Source organism: Rhinolophus ferrumequinum, chromosome 15, assembly GCF_004115265.2.
Source record: "Rhinolophus ferrumequinum isolate MPI-CBG mRhiFer1 chromosome 15, mRhiFer1_v1.p, whole genome shotgun sequence".
Lineage (NCBI taxonomy): Eukaryota > Metazoa > Chordata > Mammalia > Chiroptera > Rhinolophidae > Rhinolophus > Rhinolophus ferrumequinum.
Window position 1 is genome coordinate 49,862,848 of NC_046298.1, and position 18,957 is coordinate 49,881,804.

An 18,957-nucleotide genomic window follows, 5' to 3' on the forward strand; every position below is an offset into this window, starting at 1 on the left:
TCCTCTCAGCTGGCCCTGTGGCAGGGAGCCTCACTGCAGGGTCAGTTGACTCGGAGTCTCAAGGGACTCCCGGGTGAGGTAAGCCAGGGAACAACCAAACTGCTGGAAGCCAAGGAGAGTCTCCCAAGGAAGATGAGCTCTGAACACATTGGTGTGGGGACAGATGATAGTCTGCTCTCTCCAGGACATGCTTTCCACGAACAGAACTCACATGGACCAGGTGATGCTTTCATGGTCTCTGTAGGGGAAGATCTGCACATGTGGAAAGAACACGGGTAAGGATTCCAATGTTGGCATGTTACGCCATTAGCAGATCGTGCCGAAGTGAATCCCTGACTGCAGTGAACATGAGAAAGCCTTTCTCAAGAGGCCGGAGCTATTTCCCACACTAGACAAAGTCTCTGAGTGCAGAGTATGTTGGTAAGCCTTTTGTGACAGCTGTTTTTCCACTCATCACCTGTGGGTTCTCACAGGAGAGAAGCCCTGAGTGCAGTGAATGTGGAAAGGGCTTCTTCACCCTTCTGTTTTTTCCTGGGGTAATAGGATCCACACTGGAGAAAAACCCTTTGAGTGTAAAGAATATTGGAGAGCCTTTTGTGACAGCTGTTCCCTAACTCAACATGTGAGGAATCACACTGGGGAGAAACTCTGTCAATACAGTGAATGCGGACCCGCCTTCAGCTTTCGTTCATCCCTCACCCAGCCTCAAAGTATGTGTGTTGGAGGAGAAACCCTGTGAGTATAAGGGATGTGGGAAAGCCTACGAGTGGACATACCTCAGTCAAATTCAGAGAACTTATGCTAGGGAAAGACCTTTAGAATGTAACTTTTTGAGGAACAGCTTTTGGCCTGAGGAAACATCTTACTTGGCATTCGAGAATTTTACCAAAGAGAAGCCCAGCAAGTGTTATTGCTATGAGAAACTATGAGGCAAATCATCAGAGTCATACTGGAAATTGACCCAGCCTAGGACATTACATCTGAGAATTTATAAAAGAGAGCCAGTGATTGTTGTGCAATTATAAAAACCTTCACCTGTGGCTCCACCCTTGGTATTCACTGACAAGCAATCACAGGAATATTTAAAAAACATAAAATAGACACAAAGTAGGAGGAAGAAGGGAAGTAGATGAAACAAAAAGAAATGCATTCATGGCTTCTTTTGGGTTTTCCTGACAAACCCATGACAATTTGTTATTCGTTGTTTTTTGTTGTTGGGTGGCAGAAAAGGAGTAGGGTTTGAAGTAAAGGGGCCTTGTCCCCGTCACCTGACTTAATGTACACGCTCTGCCTTCCTGCATCAGGTAACCTGCACACTTGAGAACAGCTCTGCAAATATTTATTGAAATCCTTCTTTATTACAAAACACTATCTCAACCATTGGGGAGCATAAGCCTTTGTGATAAATGTGAAGCACTTAAAGGAGAATACTAAAAGTCTTGTTGCCTAAGATTATTTCATATCTAAGGAGATAAGTCCACACCTATGAATAGGTACATTTTACTGTACATTTTTCTTAAGATCGTTTGAGGCCTCAGTGTTAATTTATTTGGTATTGTTTTGAGATATAATTGACATATAACACTGTGTACAACGTTTAAGACGTACTATATATTTATCTCATACATTTATATTGCACTATGATTGCCATTGTAGTGTTAGCTACCACCTCTATCATGTTGCACATTTATCATTTCTGATAGTGGGAACAATTACGATCTAGTCTATTACCAAGTTGAACGTTTGTAATACAGTTTTGTTGTCTGTAATCTGTACTGTTTATTAAATCTCCAGGAAATACTTATCTATCAGTTGCAAGTATGTACCCTTAAACAGCAATCTGTTCCATTTCTTACCCACCAGCCTTTGGTAACCATTGTTCCACTTTTTGTTTTTTTGAATTTGATTTGGTTTTTTCTTTTAGATTCCACATGTAAGGGAGATCATATAGTATTTGTCTTTCTCTGTCTGACTTATCTCAGCATAATGTTCTCAAGGTCCATTTGTGTTTTTGCAAATGGCAGGATTTCCTTTTTTGTCTTGGCTGAATTGTGTGTGTGTGTGTGTGTGTGTGTGTGTATCATTTTTATCCATCCATTGATGGACACTTTGGTTGTTGCCATATCTTGGCTGTTGTGAACAGTGCTATAATAAACGTGCGATTGTATATATCTGTTCAACAACCTGTTTTCATTTCCTTTGGATAAATACCCAGAAGTGGGATTGCTGAATCATATGGTAGTTCTATTTTAAATTTTTTGAAGAACCTCCATACTGTTCTCTAAAATGACTGGACCAGTTTACAATCCTAGCGGTTTTACACAAGGATTCCCTTTTCTCTACTTTCTTGTCAACATTGTTCTTCCTTTCTTTTTTTTTTTAAATTGTGGGTGGGTTTTTTTGGGTTGTTTTTTTTTTCACGATTTTTATTGGGGAAGGGGAATAGGACTTTATTGGGGAACAGTGTTTATTTCCAGGACTTTTTATTGGGGAACAGTAGCATGTTTTTCCCAGGACTCATCAGCTCCATCCAAGTCAAGTTGTTGTCCTTTCAATCTTAGTTGTGGAGGGTGCAGCTCAGCTCCACGTCCAGTCACCATTGCTAGTTGCAGGGGTGCAGCCCACCATCCCTTGTGGGAGTAGAACCGGCAACCTTGTTAAGAGCATGCGTCTAACCAACTGAGCCCTCTGGCTGCCCACCAGCAGCTCAGCTTAAGTTGTTGTCTTCAAGGTATTTGTGAAGGGCGTAGCTCACTGGCCCATGGGGAAATTGAACCGGCAGCCTTGTTAAGAGCATGTGCTCTGACCAACTGAGCTAACCAGCCGCCTCCTGGTGTGGGTTTCATTTGCATTTCCATGATGATTAGTGATGCTGAGCACCTTGTACGTGTTGGCTGTTCGGGTATCTTCTTTGGAATATTGTCTAGTTCTTTTGCCCATTTTTTAAACGATTGTTTGGGGGTTTTTTTGTTGTTGTTATTGAGTAGTTATTTAGGAGAACCTAAATAAAAAGGTTGCCCTTTTATTTTGTTAATTATTTTACAGGGAAGAAGGTTTTAAGTTTCATGTAGTCCCACTTGTTGATTTTTTGTTGTTGTTTGTGCTTTTGGTGTCATATCCAAAAAATCATTGTCGAGGAGCTTCTTCCCAGTGTTTTCTTTAGAAGTTTTATGGTATCAGGGCTTATGTTTAAGGCTTTGATTCATATCAAGTTAATTTTTGTGAATGGTATAACATAGGCGTTCAATTTCTTTTTTCTGCATGTGGTTGTTATATTTTCCCAACACCATTTGTTGAAGAGACTATTTCCCTATTGGACGTTCTTGGCTCCCTTATCAAATATTACTTGAGCATTTATATGGATTTTGATTCTTGACTCTCTGTTCTGTTTGATTGGTGTATCTATTATTTTTTATGCCAGCACCATACTGTTTTAATTACTATAGCTTTGCAGGATAGTTTGAAATCAGTAAGTGTGATACCTCTGGTTTTGTTCTTTCTCATGATTGTTGTGGCTATTTGGGATCTTTTGTGCTTCCATACAAATTTTAGGATTGTTTTTCTATTCCTGTGAAAAATGCCATTAGAATTGTGATAGGGATTGCATTGAATCTATGGATGGCTTTGAGCAGCATGGACATTTTAACAATATTAACTCTTCTAATCCTTGAACGCAGGATGTCCTTCCATTTGTTTGTGTATTCTTCTATTTCTTTCAACAGTCTTGTAGTTTTCAGTGTACAGGTATTTCACGTCCTTGGTTAAATTTATTTCTAGGTATTTTATTGGTTTTTGGTGCTGTTTGAATGGGATAGTTTTCTTTATTTTGCAGATGGTTCATGGCTAGTGTATAGAAATGCAACTGATTTGTGTGTATTGATTTTTATATCCTGCAACTTTACTGAATTCATTGATTAGATCCAATAGTATTTTAGTTGAGTCTCTAGGATTTTCAATATATAAGATCATATCATTTGCAAATGATGACAATTTTACTTTCCAACTTGAATGCCTTTTATTTCTTTGTCTTGCTTGATTTCTATAGCTAGGACTTCCAATACTATGTTGAATAAGAGTGGTGAGAGAGGGCTTCAATTAAAACAACAAAAAAGCAATACATATGAAGCTAATACAATACTGTATGTCAACTGTATTTTAAAAAAATAATTTAAAAAGATACTGTTAAGAGAAACAAATGAACACAAAAAAAAACAAGCCCTTTTTTCATGTCAGTTTAAACATCCAACACAGTCATTTTTCCATCGTGATCTGCGTGCTTTTTATTTATTTTCTCTGATACATGAAGATGATCATGAAGCTGTGCAGTCTTCCCAGCAAGTCCTGATTCCTTCCTCTGGCTGATTTTTCACTTTTTAAAATCTCTTGAGGGTCTTTTCTAAGTCCACCTCAATAATTTTCTAGGCGTTGAATTAGGGCTAAAACAGTAAAACACACATTCAAGGTAAGTTCATGCGAAACTTTTAAAAAAACAAATGAATAGACAATATCAGTATTTAATCTTATGAGAATGTGTCAAGTGTTGCTATAAAGAAAAGTGATTGGAATTACGAGAGAGCTGAAGACATGCAGGTATGTGTGGGTTTCACTTTGTTGGTGCTCTCATCAGGCGGTTCATTTTGGAATATCTCCTTTGGGATTGTCTATGAGGCTAAATGTTGAACTATATGACATGATCATTATTACCTCATGTTTAAAAATATAGCACATTGTTTAATATAAAAATAATCACCCTCACTGTGAACCTTCCTCAGTGCCTCGTCAATGAGCTCAGGCGTAGTTTTGAATCACCATTGTGGATGAAGGCATTCTGTGGTGCTTTTACCATGTTTCATTATGCACTCATTTCTCAATGAGTCAGTAGTCAAAATAATTACAATTTTTTAATGACAACTGTATAGTTTTCTGTTATTTGTGAGAGTTGTCTCTCAAGGGCCCCTCTATACTCTTTTGAAAAACGTATCTGCGCAGTGGCTGTGGCTATACCTGTAGCTGAGCTCCTGGGTCCATAAAAATCAAAGAAACCCTCTCCTGCAGAAGATATTTCTTTCCACACCTGGGAGCTCTTCAGTATAACAGCAGATTCAGAGACTTGGTCCTGCATTTGTCCCAAAGCAGTTATGACATGCCCTCCAGAGGATGAAGGACTCAGGTTTGTTCCCTCATCTCCCATTTCTCATTGTCTGGTCTTCCATGTTCAGTCAGAGGGGCCAACTATGACCTTGCCACTGTTGGGGCAAGTGATGTGACCCTGTCCTTCATTCACATGGCACACCATGAGGAGCTGAGATACCCGGGGTGACTGAGATGTGGGCCCTGCCCTTGAGCTCGTCTCCTGTGGAGAACATTAAATGAAGCCCGTGCAGTCAAGTAACTGACAGAAATGTGTCTGGGGACCCCAGAAGTACAGAGAAAGAAGGATGGAAATGGGGGAATGTGAGGACAGGTGTGGAGAGGGCAGAGTGAATTAGGAGCTAAGAGCTTGGATTTGGGATTCCAGCCTGTCTGCACCATACCCATCTCCAGCCACGTCACCTTGGAGTTCAGTGTTCTTGTGTGTAAAATGGGAAGATGGACATTGAATGAAAGCTCAGGAAGCAGGGCAGACAAGTGGTTGATACAAAGACTCCTGAAGGATATGTGATCCTGTGTCGATAAGTATTATCGATTGCTGTGCACAGACTTAATTTCAAGGCCTGATACGCAAGACACACCACCACAAGCCGGGATGAAGGGGTTAAAGAGTTTTATTACAAAGTGAAAGTAAAGTAAAACAAGACAGAGATTAGGGGAATATATCATCATACCACTAACAAGCAAGGAGGCAATTCATCATACCACCAGGGCCCAGTCAATTAGAGTCGCAGAAACAGCATCGGTCATTCATCAGCACAGGCGAAACATCATGTGCAGAAACACCACTGGCCCTTCATCAGTGCGGGTGAAATCCCAGTCAATTAGAGTCGCAGAAGAAGTAATGGCCTTTCATCAGTATAGGCGAAATACCTTGCAGTAGCAGAGGCGGCCAGGGGAACAACCGTGCCTGCCTCAGTTTTCTGGGGTTTTGAGGACCTCGCTAACAACAGTGGCAAGGAGCCAATAAGCATACGTGTTAACAACACAAGGAACTGTCTCGGATCTGGCTAGGAGCCGGGGCCAGTCCTTGGTACGAGATTAGATGTATCGGAGCTTGGCCCAGCTGCGCTAAGGCGAAGGCCAGGCTCCTCATCCTGTTGTTTTCTTGGTCCTTGGGAGGGTAGCCAATCCTTCCAAGGCCATGCACGTATCCCAGCCACTGTGAGAGTTTACATCCCCAAATGTTCCCAGGCAGACCTTCATATATTCTATTCCTTACAGATCCCCAGGCAGAATCAGAGTTGTAGAACATCTCCAGCAAAGGTAACAGAGACTGACAATATCATGGTCTGTTGCACACGCCAGATGACGGCCACCATGGCTGTAGTGAGATTTACTGGGGCAGGGATAGATGAGGAATTGTGTTTTGTACTCAGTAAATTTGAAATGTCCATCAGACATCCAAGAGGAAACTATGTAGTTGGACGTATAAGTCTAGAATTTAGGGGAGTGTTTCAGTCTGCAGGTATGTGGTACCAGTGCCCTCAAGCACCAGCAACATACCTGAGACCTGTGGAACAGTAAGGTTGGTACATTGTGATGTGGGATACAACACAGTTGGAAGTGCAGGGTGCTCAGTAAGAGGATGATAGAAAGGACGTTTTCTAGGCTCGGCTTAGTGTTCAGTTATTTGGAGGAGAGTTTAAGGAAATATAGCTTTGGTCTGAAGTGGATGCTGTTGAGATGTGGGGTTGATTCTATGATCAGATATCCTGAAATTTGCTACCTACAAGGCAGGGGAAGGAAGCTGCACTAAAGCAGCAGGTGATAGAAGACGTAGCTGTCACTTATGTTACCCAGGAGAAGGGGGCTATGTGGTCATTTCTGTTTGCACAGGGTTCTTGTTTTAGTCTGTGCTCAGACACAATGATAGGGTAATTTTGTCTTCGTCTCACTCAATCATGGTCACTGAGTGGCTTTGACTGAGGTCGGTGTTCTGTGAACTTGTTTATATTCAACAAGAGATTCCCAGAGTTTACAGGTGATTGCCAGATCAGCTACTAAAAACACCATGGCCTGACCTCCTGGATCACCCTGAGCTCCTCTTTCCCCCTTCCAATCACAAGCCCTACTATGGCATATAACTTAAACCTGATACAATAGAAGTTAGCCCTACACCTGGACTTCTAGGCAGAGAGAACATCTTGAGCAATGGTGCGTGTGTGGGAGTGATCCTGGGCATTTGAGAAAGTGAAAATCCAGTAGGGGGAGATTTGAAGCTAGGGCCTGGGGACTGTGGTGGCCCACCTGAGGGGCTGGTCACAGAGGCCTCCCGGAGGAGGTGCATTCTGAGTTCACAAATGATGCTGATACTGCCAAATCAAGGACCCAAATTTGGGAGTCAGTGCATTCGAGAAACGTTTAATGTTAACACTACAAAAATACCCTACGAGTGAGGTATATTCATTGTTCAATTTAAAATATCAGGCCCCAAAGCTGAGATACGTGAAGCAGCTTTAGTATGGATCACCTGCTGGAGACCCCTGAGGACGTGGCATTGTCCCAGGTGACCACGGAAATCTGGGTGCGTCTCCTTTAAGATGCCATTAGCCTTCCAGGACGTCATTTCCCCAACTTTCCCTACTATTGGCCTTCGCGCTGTTGTCATGGACAGCCGGAAAAGTACACACGGTGGGCGTGGATGCAGTGCATAAACTGCATTACCCAGAAGTCTCTTCCCGGCGCCTCAACGTTGCGTCAATGGCTGCCCGGAAAATGGGCGTTTCCTGCTTCCGGTGCCGTCGTCCTGACGTCTTTTTCTTGTGCCAGGCCTGTCAGGCAGTCCGCTCTGGCTGTGGAGGCTCCAAAAGCTGGGCGGGGTCCGCTTCCCGCGCGGCCCTTCGGAATCCGGCCGGAAAAGACGGTAAAGGAAAGGACGCCCCTCCACGCCTTTGTTACGACCCATGGTCCCCGTCCGGGGACGGGTGGCCCTGCGCCGAGGTGTCCGCCCGGGCTGCGCTCTTTTCGAGGCCTTCGCGCTGGCGTCCTGTCCTTGTCCGCCCCCAGAGGCGTCACCCTGAGACCTGTGCGCGTTTTTAACCGGGGGACGGACGCACCGTGCGACGGTCAGCCCAAGGTCACCCGGCCCTGTGGAAGTGTGGGGTTTCGGCTGAGTCTCAGGTCTGCTCTCGGGACCCCATGGCGGCCGCGGCGCTGATGGACCGGGCTCTGGTGAGTGGAGGGTCCCATAAGCCCTCACTGACACGGATCTAGTGGGTGGTGTGTTCTAGGACCATCATCACTTCGCCCTCATCGCTCCCTCCTCTCAAGTATAAAGGCCATGGAGGGCGGACACTTCGGCGGATGTATTGCGAGGTGCTCATTCCCAGTGTCGATGGGATGAGGTGTGCAAGGGTTTCCAAGGCACGGGAGCCAGCTGGTACAAATGCTTGGAGGTGAGAATGAGTCAGGAGTGTTTCGGGAACCGCGGGTCTCTGTTATGTCTGGTGAGAACAGGGAGCAGGAGGTCAGGGGTCAGTCCTGGAGTGGCAGCCTGAGGAGCTGGGCCTGTGTTCTGATGGTGGTGGGAGCCATGGGAGGTTTGGAACAAAGGAGGGAGGTGATCTGACTTAGGCGTTAACAGGCTCCCTGTGGCTGCAGAGTGGAAAAATTGGGGGGCGGGGCTGGGGGTTAGGGGGTGGGCAGGGAGACTAAGATGGAGTCTACTCCAGTAGTCTAAGTAGGTATGGTGGTGGGTGGACTAGAGTGGTGGCAGTAGATGTTAGAGAAGTTTATGGGTGTGTGTGTGTGTGTGTGTGTTAGTTTGTTTCAGCTTTACTGAGGGAAAATTGACATAAAAAAATATGGAAGGCTTCACGAACTTGCGTGTCATCCTTGTGCAGGGGCCATACTAATCTTCTCTGTATCATTCCAATTTTAGTATATGTGCTGTCAAAGCAAGCACTTGTATAGTTTTTAAAGTAGGGCCAACCAGATTTTCTGATGAGACATAGCAATAATCTGGGACTCTTCACTTGTCCTTCTGTCTGCACTTGAGTCTGGGGGGTTTGGGGGGGGTCATTTTTAGTCCAGCATCCTGAATCTAGTCCAGAAGTTACATAGAGAGGTTCCCACTTGGACAGCCAATAGGATGAGGACTGGAAGGGTGTGTTAGTCCCAGGAACAGCATGTGCAAATGCTTGGAGGTAAGATTGAGCTGGGGATCCTCAAGGAACCTCATGTCTGAATTATGTCTATTGGGAACAGGGCTAGGAGTCAGGCAGGAATGGCAGGCTGAGGAGACGGGCCTCTTCTGAGGATGGTGAATGACATGGAAGATTTGGAGCAGAAAAGAGATAGTCTGACCCAGATCTTAATAGGCTCCATCTGCCTGCTGTTTGGTTGTGAACAGGATGGGCATGAGGGAGGAGCTACGAATGTTGACAGTGGCCAGCCAGAGGGGTGGCTGGGGAAGTGAGAGAATTTGGTGGATTTAGGATCTTATAAGTAAAGTGACGGGGTTTTCCAATGTGAAGGGTAAACAAGAGAAAACGAAGAGTCATGGGTGACCCCAGGGTGGTTTTTTCGCTTTAGTTGGTAGAACAATAAGACATGCCAGCAGCTGAGATAGAGAAGTTGGTGGCAGGAGTAATTTTTCAGTGGTTACATCGAGACTTAGGCTTTCGACGTGTTTAGTTTAAGAAATCCCAAAGACCCCCTTAGTTGAGGAATCGTGCTGGACATAGGATTTTAAGTTCTGGTTGGAGAAGTTCAGAGGTGGCAGCCAGTGTGGGGAGTGGGGCCGAGCTGTGGGTTAAATTTAGGCGGGATTATCTTCAGATAGTGGTAGTGCCGTTAATAACAAGAAAGTCAAAACTTACGACTAAGGACTTGGTCTCTTGCTTAAGCACCTGGGTGGCAGTGGTACCTGTCACAAAGACATAAGGGCATTTCCTGGACACCATGTGCAGGGTGGCATGGGGGTGGGATGCACTGGAGGTGCATATAATGTGGTCAGTGGTAGTGGGGTCCCACATGTGACAAAGGTGTTGTTCAAAGGGTGATGGACATGTTGGGAGGAGTGTGAACTGACAGCCTTAAAGTTGTGTCTTGGAGGCATGGTTTGGATGGCATCAGGAGAACTGGCTGGCAGCAAGGTGTTCTGGGCCCTTCCCGCCAGACCCATAACTTACAGATCATCTGTCTGCCCAGTTCTGTTCCGGGCTGGACACAATGATCAGAGGCCTGGTATCTCCTCTGAGTTGGGAGGCTGGGAGGAGAGGGACCAGAGGTTGGGTATGTGAGCAGATAGACTGGGGGGTCCTGTTGCCTGTGGGCTCAACTGTCCCCATCATGGCAGGGCTGTGTGACCTTCGAGGACGTGTTCGTGTACTTCTCCCGGGAGGAGTGGGAGCTCCTTGAGGAGGCTCAGAGATGCCTGTATCGTGATGTGATGCTGGAGAACTTTGCGCTTGTGGCCTCACTGGGTAAGTCCCTGTTTTAGTTGACAAATTTCCCAAAATTTAGTGGCTTAAAACAATAAAAATTCATTGTCTCACATTTGGTGCATCAGGAATCTGGTCACAGCTTTTGGCTCAGGGTCTTTTGTGAGGTTTCAGTCAAGCTGTCAGCTAGAGCCATGTTCTCATTTCCTGAAAGCCAGTTTCAGGAAGAGTCCACTTAGAAACTCACTTGTGTGGCTGTTGGCAGGATATAGTTTCTTTCGGTTTGTTGAACTGTGAGCATTAGTTCCTCGCTGGCTGTTAGCCAAAGCCCTCTCTCAGTTCCTTGTCACGGTAGCCTTTCTGTAGTGTATCTCGTAGCATGGAAGATGCCTTCCCTCTGAGCAAAAGAGCAGGACAGAATACCCAGGATGGAAGCTGGTCTTTTTCTCACCTGACCTTGAAAGTAACATCCCAATATGTTCGCCATGTTCTGTTTCTTAGAAATGGGTTAATCAGTCTAGTCTATAATCAAGGCTGATGTAAGGGCATGAATACCAGTTGGTAGGCATTCTTCAGGCCGTCTTCGAGGCTACCTTCCACAGATCCTCACACCCACTCCAGTGTCCTTGTGGGTTGGTTACTCCCCTGTTCCCTAGGAGCAGCTCTTTGTGTCCAGCCAGATCAGTGAGTCTTCTCTCCCCCTTCTTTGGTTATGGGTGCCAGGCCTGGGCTATGTGCAGCGTCCCCTGCCTCGCTGAGCAGTCCTAACACCTGCTGCTCAGAGCCATGAACAAACAGGTTAGGGGCTCAGGGCCTTTTCAGTTTGCTCAACAGATTCTACATGGCGTGGGCACTCCCCATCCAGGTGAACGTCCAGCTCCATGGCACCTCTGTGTCCCAGGTTTTGCCATCATTCTCTAGCTGACATTTTCTGGGGCCTGACTATGCCAGGAATTGCAGGTACTGACATGGTCACTACTTGCAGAGGTCACAGGGCTGTTTTGCCAAATCCCCCTGTGAGGTTGTTGTTTTTTAACATTTTGTTTTCTTCTCTGAGGGGATAGTTACCTGGGCCATTCATCTATCCCCGTGTTTTCTTCACCATTTCCATCTGCCAGATCCCCTGTAGTTGTGCAGTTGGAGAGGGTCAGAAAGCCCTGGGTGCCTGACTGCCATCACAGTGAGAGAGATACCGAGAGGGCCTAGCCCAGTAGAACAGGAGCTGGAGACAGTGTCATGTTAGGACTGTGTTCAGATTGTACCTTCAAGCTGCTCTGCATGCACCAATGTTTTCTTGTCAAGGCCAATAGCAAGACCTCATTTCTCCCTTTCCTTCCCCACTCTTGGCACTTTGTCCACTTTTCATTGATCTTGTGGCTTCTGTCCCTTGGCTGTTTCCCCACTTCTCTGGCCTTTGTGTGTCATTCATTCTCTCCGCTCCCTCTAATGTGTCATGAGCTGTGCACACATCTTTGAATCATCGTGAAGAACCAGCTACCTCCCTGCAGTCAGATTTCCCTTGGCCTGGACAGAGCTTTCTGCACAGAGCTCACCTGCCACCAGCAGCTGAGGCCCTGCTGAAACTCTTTTGGAGAAGAGTTGGAGACCTCACCTCTACTTCTATGCTGTACACCATCATAGTGTCTTTAACTGTCATTGGAGTCCCTCTGTTCTGTGGTATTCAGAGGGCCAGGACTGACAGTGGGCCCTTTCTCACCCCCATCCTGGCTCCCTCGTCCTGCCCACAAGCCAGCAGGCTCATTCCTTGGTGTGTCACACACATATGTGATGGGGCTGCTGCTTCCCACCAAAGTCAACCTGCACTTCACCAGCATTTCTTTGCTTTCAGATTGCTGGCGTGGAGCAGCCCATGAGGGCTCCCATTCTGAGCAGAGCATTTCCGTAGGAGTGTCACAGGTCAGGACTCCTGAATCAGGTCCATTTATCCAGAAAGTGCACCCATGTGAGATGTGTGAGCCACTCCTGAAGGACGTTTTGCACCTGGCTGAACACCAGAGTTTACACCCTGTGCAGAAACTGTACACATGTGACCCATGTGGGAGAGGATTGTTGTTTGGTGCAAACTTTGACCAGCACCAGAAGCGATATAGTGGAGAGAACCCCTTCAACGGTGATGAAGGTGGGGCCTCATTTGTGAAGAGCTGTGCAGTCCACATGTTAGGGAGGCCCTGTACTTGCAGGGAGGAAGGGATGGACTTGTTGGACAGTTCTGGCCTCTTCCAGCACCAGCCCACTCACTGCGGGATGAGTCCAGGCAAAAGGACAGAGTTCATGGAGTCCTTCCCACACAGCTCCAGCCTCGGGCGACACCAGGAGGATCATGATGGACAGATGCTCTTCAATTGCAGTGACCATGGGAAAGCCTTCCTGAACACCTTCACTCTTCTTGACAAACAAATAACTCATACTAAAGTGAGACCCTTTAGATGCCTACCGTGTGGAAATATGTCCAAGGAGAAATCGGCTGTCATACATCACCGAAAAATTCACAATGGAGAAACTCCACATGCATGTAAGGAGTGTGGAAAGGCCTTCATTCACCTGTCCCACCTGAAAATGCACCAGAAATTTCACACTGGGAAAAGACATTATACGTGCAGTGAATGTGGCAAGGCCTTCAGCCGCAAAGACACACTTGTGCAACACCAGAGAGTCCACACGGGAGAGAGGTCTTATGACTGCAGTGAGTGTGGGAAAGCCTACAGTAGAAGCTCCCACCTTGTCCAGCACCAGAGAATCCACACTGGAGAGAGGCCTTACAAGTGCGGTGAGTGTGGGAAGGCCTTCAGCCGTAAAGACACACTTGTGCAGCACCAGAGGTTTCACACTGGAGAGCGGCCATACGAGTGCACTGAGTGTGGGAAATTCTTTAGCCAAAGCTCTCACCTGATTGAGCACTGGAGGATTCACACTGGGGCAAGGCCTTACGAATGCATTGAATGTGGGAAATTCTTTAGCCATAACTCCAGCCTAATTAAACATCGGAGAGTCCACACAGGAGCAAGGTCTTATGTGTGCAGCAAGTGTGGGAAGGCTTTCAGCTGTAAAGATACACTTGTTCAGCACCAGATAATTCACACAGGAGCAAGGCCTTATGAATGCAGCGAGTGTGGAAAAGCTTTCAGCCGCAAGGACACACTTGTGCAGCACCAGAAAATCCACACAGGAGAGAGGCCTTATGAGTGTAGTGAGTGTGGAAAATTCTTTAGCCATAGCTCCAACCTAATTGTGCACCAGAGAATCCACACTGGAGCAAAGCCTTATGAATGCAGTGAGTGTGGGAAATGCTTCAGCCACAACTCCAGCCTCATTCTACACCAGAGAGTTCACACCGGAGCAAGGCCTTACATGTGCAGTGAGTGTGGAAAAGCCTACATTAGTAGCTCCCACCTTGTTCAACACAAGAAAGTTCACACTGGTGCAAGACCTTATGAGTGCAGTGAATGTGGGAAATTCTTTAGCCGCAACTCCAGCCTCATTCTACACCAGAGGGTTCACACTGGAGAAAAGCCTTATGTGTGCAGCAAATGTGGGAAAGCCTATAGCAGGAGCTCCCATCTTGTTCGGCACCAGAAAGTTCACACTGGAGAAAGGCCTAAGGAATGCAACAGTTTTGGTGGCCCTTTAGCTGCATCTCTTAAACTTGTTTAGTACCAGAAAGTTCACATTAAAGAAAGGCTATGTGAATGCAGAAAACCTGCTGTGTCCTTGTTCAACATCATAGGATTCACACTCAAGGAAAGCTCTGTGAGTACCTTTTGTGAGGGAGGCATCAGCCAGCAGGTTAACCTTGTACATTCATGTATCTATCCTGGGGACATTCCCAATAAGTAACACGTAGGTGGGAAGCTTTCAGGAGGTATGTTGCACTTTGTAAAACTGTTCAGGGACCTTGACAGAGTTACATCAATGCCAGTGCCTCGGCAGAAGCCATCTCATTGCTGCCAGTTGTCAGGGTCCCACAGTGTGTGTCAGTCACTCCAGTATGCTCAGGGAAGGCGACCCTCCTGCACTCTCTCTCTCATTCCCTGGAGGGAATCATGAGTGTTCTGAGCTCACTGAAGGTCCTCATTTCCTCCCCCATGACAGGCCAAAAGGATCTGAGCTGGAGTGTGTTGGGGATTTCCAGACAAGATTTTCCTTCTTCATGGACAATGTTGACTGTAAACACGAGAGTCATGACTTATTCGTCCTGCTTCCATATCACCCAACTTTGGAACTGCCTGCCCCATGCTGCTCTGGTTTGTGCAGTGAGAAAGGCCTATGGTGGCAGTCTTTACTTTGGGGAGTGGACTGTTCACTGTGTAGAATGGATTGAAAATAAATTGGGTCCTGCCAACATGAAAGGAATAATACCTTTTGTTGGCACCTACTTTATGTGCCTCAGAAGGGACAGCAGGATGGCAGAAAAGTCTAGTTTGGCCTCGTTTACATTGCTGCCCAAAGCTTTCTAGAAAAGACTGACGAGCTCTGTGTGCCTAATCCTGGGGCCTGGAAGTCAGGATTTCCTGTGAGCCAAGTTCATTCTGAGAAGGGCATAGCTGGTGTCAAAATCTCCAATGCTTCTGGAAGCAACATAAATTGGATTCCTTGAAACTCAGGAATGTCCCCTATTCCACAGCACTTTTAAGGAATTTCTATCTCTTGGACCTATACAGCATCCTGTCTCTGATGTCCAGAATCCCATAGGCTGGTGTCATTGTTTGGAAAGCCTACAGGACTGGGTGGGAATCATAATTTGTCCAAAAACACTGAGATAATATAGTGGGGATGACTGGCCAATGAGAGGAGATGTATCTTCTAGAGGAGGCATCTGTAAATGTTCGTGTGATTTTGGCTGAGTGGAATGAGTACAGAAATTCTTAGGACCTTCAGATGTTTGTATCTCCTGTGGCTAAGGCCCCCGTCAGAGTAACTAAGGTAGATTCTTCTACCTCCCTGGGCTGCTGACATTATGGCCATCGCCGCACAGGCAGGAACCACCGCACTGACAAAAGAAAGATCCAGGATATGACTTCTCTGACCCAGCCAGCATTCCTCATGTATGAAGTGGAGAGGGACTTCATTGCTCTCCAGTTTTTGCTGACTTTGAGGCAGGGCTCACCCTCCTAAATTGTGGGGAGAGGGATATGGTAGAACCAAAATAATTGGCAGGAGTCATGTTCCAAGAGGGATGATAAATATGGATTTTGAGGGGAACGTTTAGTTCTTAACAGCTTTTTTGAGGTATGATTGACATGAAATAAACTGCACGTATGTAAAGTGTAAAATGTGTTATGTTTCAGCATGTGTATGTATCTGAGAAACCATCACACACGCAAGGTAATGAATGTGACTGACATAACCAAAAGATTCCTTGTGTTCCTTGTGTCCCTTTATAATCCTTTCCTCAGTCCTTTCTAGACCCCTTTCCCACAATTCACAAGCAACAGCAAGCATTTTCTAGAATTTTCTGTAAACGGAATCATGTGGTATATACTTTCTGGGGAGTGGGGATTCTGGCCTTTTTCACTAACCATGATTATTTTGAGATTAATCCACTGTGTTGCATGCATCGATATTTATTTATGTGTATTGCTGAGTATTATTCCATTGTATGACTATTCCACAACTTTTTTTTTCATCCATTCAGCTGTCAGTGGATATTTGGGTTTCCAGTTTTTGGCTATTGCAAATAAAGCTGCTGTGAAGATTCGTGTACAAGTTATCACTGAATGTACAATGGTTTATGCATTCACCTACTGAAGGACATCTTGGTTGCTTCCAAGTTTTGGTGATTATGAATAAACCCACAATGTACATTTGTTTGTAGGTTTCATGTGGGCATAAGTTTTCAACTTGTTTGGATTCAAGCCAAACAAGTTGCTGGATCATATAGTAAATTATGTTTTGTTTAGTTTTGTTATAAACTGTCTTCCAAGTGGCTGTACCATTTTGCATTTCCGCTGGCAATGAATGTTTGTTCCTGTTGCTCCACGTTCTTATCAGCATTTGGTTGTGTCAGTATTTTGGATTTTAGCCATTCAAATAGGTATGTAGTGGGATGTCATTGTTGCTTTAATTTGCAGTTCCCTAATAACATATGATGAGTATCTTTTCGTATTTTAACAGTGTCTTTTGCAGAGCCTAAGTTTTTAATTTTAATCAACTCTAAACTATGCAGTTTTTATCTCATGGATTGTGTTTTTGGTGGTGTATCTAAAGAGTCATTGCCAAATACAATGTCACCTACATTTTCTCCTATTATTTTCTAAGTATTTTATAGTTTTGTATTTTGCATTTAGGTCTATTATCCCTTTTCAGAAAATATTTGTGAAAGGTATGAGGTCTATGTCTGTATCATTTTTTTAAACATGAGGATGTCCATCAGTTCCAGCACCATTTTTTGAAAAGACTATCCTTTCTCCATTAAATTGCCTTTGTTTCTTTTTCAAAGATCAGTTGACTGTATAGTTGTGGATCTTTTTCTAGACTCTGTTGCAATTTTTCCATCTGTTGAGGTAATAATTGTGAGGGTATGGTTTGTTACTCCGATGTTAAACTAATCTTACATTTCCTGGGACAAATCCTACTTTGTATATGTTGCTGAATCATTTTTCTGATACTTTGTTAATGTGTTTTGCATCTGCATTGATGAAGGATAATGGCTTTATAGATTTCTTGTGATATCTTTGACTTTGCTATCAGAGTAATTTTGACCTCACAGAATAAGTTGGGAAGTGTGTCCCTTATTTTTTGGAAGAGTTTTTGAGGGATTAATGACATTGCTTCTTTAAATATTTGCTAGAATTCCTTAGTGAAGGCACCTAAGCCTGGAATTTTTTTGTAGGAAGATTTTCAATAAAAATTTAGCATAGTTCTCTATAGATTTTCTAGTTATGTCAGTTTTGATAATTGGTGTCTTTCTAGAAATTTGTCCATCTCAACTAAATTGTCTAATTTGGGAGGATAAAGATTGTTTATAATATTTCCTTATGGTACTTATAATTTCTGTAGGGTCAGCACTGTCTTCATTCCTGATTATGCTAATGTATTGTCTACTTTTGTCAGCCTACCTAAAGTTGTGTCAATTTTATTGATCTTTTGAAAGAAAAATTTTTTGTTTCATTGATTTTTAAAAGTGTTTTTCTGTTTCCTAGTTCATTGAGTTTTGTTCTAATCTTTATTACGTCCTGTCTTATCCTTGCTTTGGGGCTAGTTTGGTCTTATTTTCCAGGTTTCTTAACATGGAAGCTTAGGTTATTGACATCTTTCTTCTTTTGTACTAAGTTTAAAGCTGTATATTTCCCTCTAATCATTTAATTTAGCTGTGTCACATTCATTTTTATAGGTAACATTTTTATTTTCATCTAGTTCAAAATATTTATGTTTTTTAAATTTCCCTTATAATTTCTTCTTTTACCCATAGTATATTTGGTGGTGTGTGGTTTTGCCTGGGAACCCGGGTCTATAACTGATTGGCTGTCTTTTGGGACTGGGGCCTGAACACTGATTGGCTGAATTTTAGAAGTTTGGGTCTATCAATGATGTGCTAATTTTCAGAAGCTGAGTTACTGGGATGAGGCTGTTGTTGACTGAGCTGACTTTCAGAGGTCATCCTCAGTTCTCTCTCATAAATCTTGGTTGCTTGTTTATGACTTTGGAATTTGGCCAAAGTACAGTCTTTTCCTTTCCTGAATGTGAAAAACAACCACTTAGTTGTTAGCCGCCCCTTTTGTTCTTTCTCAACCAAACCTATAGGAGAGACCATAAAGTATTGCCCAGAAGGTTATTTATGCAGATATGTTTTTGAGCTAGTTTTGCCATTAAATTATTTAATTGCCAAATTCAGTGAGAGAAAAAAGCTCTAACTACTGACTTTTTGTAATGTGTTGTAAAAAGCTAGATACAGGATCATTGGGGCATCCCGACAGTGTCAATACAGGATACAGGACATGTGCTATATACACAGAACAGCTGACAGTCCTATGCCTGATGTGTGCCATGTGCCTACCATTGTTCCTGAAACCCTGTAGCATTTGCTCTTTGAACATTTGTAGATCAGTAAATACACAACATTACAGCTTTTCTATTTATGTTTACCTTTCTTACAACTCTTTTTAAATATCATCTTTACCTCACCCTCTGAGCTGTTAATGCACAATGTTGCTGACTATTAAAAATAATCACATTTTGGGACCAAACCCTGAGTGTAGCCAGGGTTTCAGTCACAGTCTCAACTTCATTCTCTTTGACTTTTCAGATACAGTGTCTCTTGCTCAAACTTCACTGAGATCTTAACAGCCCTCCCCACATTTGTCACAGATATATTTCTCTAAAACCATTTCGGCCACTTTCCTTGAAAAACTGCAAAATCATTATTAACATTTAGTAATATCCATTTCACAAGTGTTTTTCC

At 44.2% G+C, this 18,957-nt stretch overlaps 1 protein-coding gene and 1 non-coding gene across 2 annotated transcripts; one reads left to right on the forward strand and one right to left on the reverse strand.

Annotated features, from left to right (window-relative positions):
- The first annotated feature begins 7,888 nt into the window (after positions 1-7,888).
- Positions 7,889-15,829, forward strand: ZNF304 (zinc finger protein 304). Its single transcript, XM_033127715.1, has 3 exons — positions 7,889-8,325; positions 10,454-10,580; positions 12,388-15,829. The coding sequence occupies exons 1-3, from the start codon at positions 8,293-8,295 to the stop codon at positions 14,208-14,210; spliced, it is 1,983 nt and encodes a 660-aa protein (XP_032983606.1). The 5' UTR covers positions 7,889-8,292; the 3' UTR covers positions 14,211-15,829.
- LOC117035653 (U6 spliceosomal RNA) lies at positions 8,952-9,058 on the reverse strand. The gene has a single exon (XR_004425225.1). It is a non-coding gene; the product is annotated as a U6 spliceosomal RNA (small nuclear RNA).
- Positions 15,830-18,957: the final 3,128 nt, after the last annotated feature.